The sequence below is a fragment of the Marmota marmota genome, unplaced genomic scaffold (genome assembly GCF_001458135.2).
Source record: "Marmota marmota marmota unplaced genomic scaffold, marMar, whole genome shotgun sequence".
In the NCBI taxonomy this organism is placed as follows: Eukaryota; Metazoa; Chordata; class Mammalia; order Rodentia; family Sciuridae; genus Marmota; species Marmota marmota.
The window spans coordinates 24,954,211-24,960,599 of record NW_026000016.1 but is presented as its reverse complement, the minus strand read 5'-3'; the positions used below and the strand labels follow the sequence as shown (position 1 = coordinate 24,960,599).

At 49.2% G+C, this 6,389-nt stretch overlaps 1 protein-coding gene across 5 annotated transcripts in view; it reads right to left on the bottom strand.

Moving 5' to 3' along the window:
* Positions 1 to 1,403: 1,403 nt before the first annotated feature.
* The window catches only part of Susd4 (sushi domain containing 4), a 194,260-nt gene continuing 189,274 nt past the window's right edge, over positions 1,404 to 6,389 (bottom strand). For all 5 annotated transcript variants that reach the window (XM_048809317.1, XM_048809316.1, XM_048809315.1 and 2 more), the window contains 2 exons: positions 3,744 to 4,126; positions 1,404 to 2,848 (listed from right to left, as the gene is read on the bottom strand). In XM_048809317.1, the coding sequence (XP_048665274.1) occupies positions 2,820 to 2,848; positions 3,744 to 4,126 (412 nt within the window). In that variant the 3' untranslated portion in view covers positions 1,404 to 2,819. The remainder of the gene's footprint in view (positions 2,849 to 3,743; positions 4,127 to 6,389) is intronic.

Below are 6,389 nucleotides of genomic sequence, written 5' to 3'. Positions count from 1 at the left end.
AAAAGCTACATGGAAATGATGTGTGAAGATACCCGTGACTTCTGATGTGCTCCTGAGAGGGAGCAAGTCAGCCAGAAAACACCTGCTCTGCTCTTCCTTGGAATGAACACTCGGGCAGACACCTTGGGCTGGCATGTCACAGCACCCTGGGCTTCTCAGCTGTGTGTCCCAGGCAGCCCTCCCCTAAGGCAGAGGGCATTTGTGTTTCACATGGTTCTCTCACACAGTGCATGGCTAGGGCACCAAGTCACCATACAGCCAGATCTGTTTGCACTCAGAAGGTGGCAGGAGAAAGGTGATTCTGTTCCATTACACCCAGGGCCTCCGGGACTTTTAATAGAAATGAAAGCCAGGATCATGACATGCTTGGAATGCCATGTGGATTCTTTCTTGCCACATATGCTCACAGTAGTGAGAACAACAGCACTGTAAATATCTGTAGCGGAATCTCTGGTGTGTCTACAGAGTACCGGGATGGCAGGGAGCGTTCTGGGGATTTGGTTGGGCATCGTCTGATGTTGCAATTAAGATGCTCTGCCTTCCCGCCAGCCTCTGTGCTTAGAACTATGTTGCCACGAATACCTTGAAGTCTCTGGCACTGTGGCATTTTTTTCCCCCGGGGCTAGGGCTGGCAAGGCAATTCTGTGCTTGGTGGCTGTCCACTGCTGCTACGTTTTCTGGAAGAAGGCAAGGGAGGCCACAGAGTTAGCCTTGCATGCCTCCTTCTGTGTGTCCCATGGAACATGGAACACTCACCTAGTGGTCTCAGAGACACAGCTACATGTAGAGGGCATGGGAGGGAGGACAGGTGTGAGAATAGAGAAGAGCTCAGCTCTGGCTCGCAGGTGGAGGCTGTCCACACAGGGCTCATTTCCCTTGTTCCCACCTGGCCCACACTATCAGGCCATGTGATGCCTAACACCCACCCACCCTTGTGAATACCGGCTCCTTCAAATAAATGGGACCAGTGGTATGAAGCCGTGCCGGGGCAGGGTGAGGCTGTCACCCCATCTCTAATTACCAGCACTGTAACCACGTGCTCAACGCCATTGTCACTGTTGATGGCACCTCCTCCAAGGGTGGGCTCTGCATTAGGTGATGGCTAGGCAAGCCCTTTCCAGGTGTCCTCTTGGTCAGCCTCAAGTTCTTTTTTTTTTTTTAGTTTATTTTTTAGTGGGAGTTGGACACAATACCTTTATTTTATTTATTTATTTTTATGTGGTGCTGAGGATCGAACCTAGGACCTCACATGTGCAAGGCGAGCACTCTATCCCTGAGCCACAACCCGAGACCAGCATCCAGTTCTTAAGCCCACATTTTCTTCCCATCACCCATGATCACTGCCACCGGCTTCCTGCCCGCCCAACTCCACTCCACTATTAAAGTCACGCTTCAAACTGACATTTTCTTCTTAATTTTTAATCAGTCTGTGTCAAGAAAAAACCAGGACCCGATCAAGCTTCCAGCCCTCACTGCTCTGTCGGCACAGCAATTTTATGGATCAGAGTTTTGTTTATATTTGTCTAAAACCCAGAGGAGGAAAGGAATCAACTCCACAAACCAATATATATTTGAAGAGACACTTTCGGAGTCAGGGCATTTTTTGTTTGTTTGTTTGCTATATATCAATCAATCAGTTTCATAGGAACAACACCCAGTGGGCACTGTTGAGACCCCTGCAGCAGGACTGTAGGGATGGCAGGCAGGCGAGGCAGCTCAAGGCCCCAGAAGCAAGACAGGAGGGCAGTTTTGGGGCTGGGAGGAGCCTCCTGATTCTGCAGGACAAAATAAAGGGGGAATAAAGAATTCACTTTCTTTGGAGGAAGAATATGTTTACAGAAACAATTTCTGTTTTGGAAAATAAAAATATGTCTAAGTTTTGGAGTAAGGGCAACAACATAACAGTCACCCAGAAAGAAACTCATGACTCGGTCAACTGTTGGATGGAGTCTTTTTAAAAGTCCCAAACCAAACATTACCTTAGTTACTTTCTCCACCATGAGATGTATTTGAACACATTCTGATCATATGTAAAGTCACGTGACTTAGCCAACACCAGGGATCCATGTGCCATACCACGAACACAAATACTGATGCTCCATCACCAAACGCTGATGCTTTGATGCTCCATGGCACAGAGTACGAGAACTCCCCTCCTTGAAGAAATTGCCAGAAAGTAGAGTCTGCTTGTCTTTCCTTCCCTTTCTGATGGGGACCGCCACACCCTGCTCTGAGCAGAGTTTTCCCGGCTGAAGGAAGATGGTCCGAATGTCATCCGAGAGCCTCTCTGTTGGAAGTTGGTCCCTTACTGAGGGCACAGGGGAGGTGTGCTCCTCTTCTGATAGCTCAACATGGACTTTCTGCAGAGGCTGACCCATCCAGCTTTGGAGTCCAGCAACAGTTTGAAGCAGATTTGAGAAGCAAATTTACAAAATGTGACATGCTTTCAGAGGGGGCAGGGAGCACTCATAACAGAGGCCAACAGGATGTGTGATGCAGTGGGTGCATATGGAACTGCCCCAGGTTCCGCAGGACTGAGCACACTCAACACCTCCCTTCAGGACAGCACAGGGGTCTGCCCTCTGCGCTCCGTTCCCCACTGGTCTTATCAAATCCTCGAGTGTCTTTTAAAAGCACTGCCCCTGCAGTTTGTTAGCCTCACTGTTGAGTTCGAGATGTATGATGTGAATCACTGTCCCCATGTAGATAGATTAGAAAATGTCCCTCATGCCCTCAAGCTCTGACTGTCTGTGGCTTTCCCTCCAAGGCTGAAGATTCCTTTCCCCAAGGGGCAGTCGAATTTTGAGGAGTTCACCCAGTTAGGGATCTTCTTCCATTAGAGGAATCTCTGTTAAAGAAGACACGCTTATGAGCTTAGTATAACTGAAAACACCATAGCAATTTGGAATTTTGACAATTCCAGAAATCAGTGAGGAGAAGAAAGATCAAATAAGCCAACTCTTTGGTATAACATCTATTTGCTGGAAAGCAATTGTGATCCTATTCCCAGTTCATTAAAAAAATAAAATAAAGTGTTAGACTTTAGATTCAAGTTCAGAAAGGCAGTGTGGTTTTCAGGAAAGGTACTGTGTGGGGACCCAAGAGGCCTCTGTTTCTGTCTTGCTAATGCCATAAAATAGAATTCATAGTTGCAAAGTTGGGCTGGTGCTTTCCTCCCCTGGGAAACAGATCCCTAAATACATTTCCCTCCCTTTCCATGAGCTGTACTCTGCCCTTCTTTGTAACAGGTGCATGAGCACCTTTTATCTCACATGGGGTAAAAGTAACTTCTATATACACAGCACTTCTCTGGGGCTGGGACACTGTCAGGGCCCTGACATTTCTCTTTGCCTGGGTGTGTTATTCTCTTCCTAAGCTCTGCTTTTAGAAGCCCTGCCTAATTAAGGGATAAAGAAGGAAAACATCCTGTATCACATACCTGCTACAAAACTAAAGCAGGGCCATGTAGCCTTTCTACTCTGGATGGCGTGGTGCCCTTTGGGTCTCCTAAAATTTCCATTAGTGGACCTATTATTTGCAAAATAATAATCATTCCTTACAATGACTGGCCTTGGCCAAAGCCTCTACTTATTACAGAAAGCAGAAAGCAATGGGAACTGAGTGGAAGGCAAATGACTCAGCCCTGCGCTAGGGAGCCGGGCTGTGCGCAGCAAGGGGCTGGCTTAACGATGCTGGGTGTGAGGTGTTTACAGGTGCAGCTCAGCCTTGGGGCAAATACTTACCATCTGCAATGTCGATGCCCGGGCTGGTGGATGCCACCTCCCCCACCGTGCTAGTAATTGTGTCAGGGTTGTCCGAGGTGGGGCGGGTGCCCCCTTGGCACATGGGAGGTGAATATAGACTCTGAAGCAGCTCAGAAGAGCCCGATGTGCTGTCACAGGTTTCTGACTCTCCTGGTCCTGTATCCGTGTCCCCAGAGCCAGGATATGCTGGGGGGCTCTGGTCGTCCACAGGTATAGGGCATCCCTGGCCCACCGAGGCCAGATACCCGGGGCCTAAGGCACTCAAGCCACCACTCACAGCCTCATCATAGGACGGGAGCATGACAGGCACACCATCCACTACCACGAAGTCAGGGTCACTGCTGGAACTCCTGGGAGGCCCCCTGTGTGGAGGAAATGGTGTCAATAAGTCAGAAGGCTACTCCAGTGCTCCCCACCAGAGCTGGGATGCTTGGGGCTCCCGTGGGTGCTAGAAACCAGCATGGATGGTGGTACAGAAGAACCAGCCTAATTTCTGGGTCTGCTCTGGCAGACAGTGAAGCCCACCATGACCATGCTTGAGAGGGAAGAGGTTTTGCTCTTGTCACTCTTGTGTCCTCCTGCCTCAGTACTTCCTGTTGCCTCTGAGATCTACTACCTCCTTTACTTCTTTCCTCCCTAATTTGGCCTCTGGGTTTGGGCTATGAACTTGTGTATGGAAGGGAAGGAACCATGTGTCCCATTCTAGCAGAATATCCCAAAGTGCCTCTGCTGTATCTCCCGGGATGGTTGTTGAAAGCAGAGTGGCACCGTGAAACCTCCAGGGAATGGTGGACCCTAAGTGCCCCGTGGAAAATGACTAGTCTGTGCCTGATATGTTTTGTTTTCTGGTATAGTATAAAAACCACTCATTTTTACACAAGACAGAATAATAACAAAATGAAAAAGTCTGACTAGGAGCACGCTCTGACCTGACTTCCTCATTCAAGTTGCGTGGGTTCATAGGCCACCTCCTGACTCCTCCAGCATGGTAGCTTACGCACAGCCTGTGCTGCTGGCATGAGGGCTCCGCTGGTGGCTGGGAAGCCAATTTGCTACCTCACAGGCACGCTCATGTAGGGGCACTTGCATTGCTCCGGGCCTGGCCCCTGTATATCTCATCACCCTGCATGGTCAGCACAGCTGGGCTCGAGCCCAGGTGGTGTCTGACACCAACCCTGGGCTCCATCGGACCACTGCACTCTGTTCCTGGCTCCAGAAGGAACCCAGAGTGGTAAGTGGCGGACAGAACTTACTGATTCTGCTGAAAGCTAGAGCTCTGAGCTGCATTGAGGTCAGATAGTGACATGTCAGGAAGGAAAGGTGACCCATTTGGGCAGGAGGAGCCTGAATCCCCAAGTGCTGATGGCTCCAAATCCCAAAGATATGAAAGGTCTGGACATGGCACCTGAGGTAGAGGACAGTATCTGACTGCACTTTTCTCTAATGATTGAAGGATGGTCTGGAGTCCACTATGAGAAACATCTTGCAAAGGCCTACGGCTCATGGTGGTGAGCTCCTTGCTCTATAGTTCTTCAAGGCTACCCGGAGAGGGTGGAAGATTGTCAAAGCCCATGCTCCCTAGAGGGTGGCAGGCAGGAGGGAAGGATATTTGGAATCTGATGTTGCCTCTCTTAGAGCCACTAGTTAGTGCATCCTGGACAAAGGACCTCCTCTTCTCTCTCAGGTCTCCTCACTGTCCCTTTCACCTCCAGGTCATCCTGTCCAGGACAGGCCTCTCTGTATTCTCCATTTACCACCCTAATGGTCTGTGCTCAGGCGGCGTCCCCCATGACCTGTCAGCTTCCCCTCTGCTAAGCCCCAACCAGGCTGCTCAGCTGTCATATGCCCTGTCATCAAACATCTCCACAGTGTCTGTATTCCTGGGACATGGGGAACAATCTTCATTCTTGACTTGCCCTTGAGAATCTTACCATCCATTTGGACAGATGGAATCGAATTTTCCAAAACTAGAGAATAATACAAGACGGAAACACTCAAGGGATTTAGAACATCAAGTGAAAGAGTTTTGAGAACATTTTTGAAACATCTTCATATTTAGTCGATATCCTGGAAACTTCTTCCAAGCATAAGTAGAAAAATAGCTTCTGCGGGCCATTTTAAAGTACTCTAATGTACTATAAATCACAGCCGTGTATTTAGCCTCCTCTTTGTGATCCTTCGGCCTTTCTGAGATACCGTAATTGCTCAGTGATAGAACATGGTTCCTGGATTAATAAATAATAATGATGCAGACTCAGAATGGATGGCAGGTTTGAGAGGAAGGAAGTTTCTGGCACTTCAGGACGGGCTTGGTGATGGCACCAGGGTGGCACAGACACATCTTTTGGTATGGAAAGGGGTGCAGGTGACCCTATACCTAGCACACTTTCATGGCTAGGGAAAGTGGCATGCCTATAAGATATGACCCTGCAGGGCTTCTGCTGCTAACTCACTGTTATGACTTGGATCCATCCCAAAGGCTCATGTGTTGAGGACCAGCTGATAGCGCTACTGCGAGGTTGTGGAGACTTTAAGAAGTAGGACCTAGTGGTAGGAATCAGATATTGCACACGGGCCCTTGAAAGGGATCTTGGGACTTGAGCCTCCGCCCCCCCCCCGCCCCCC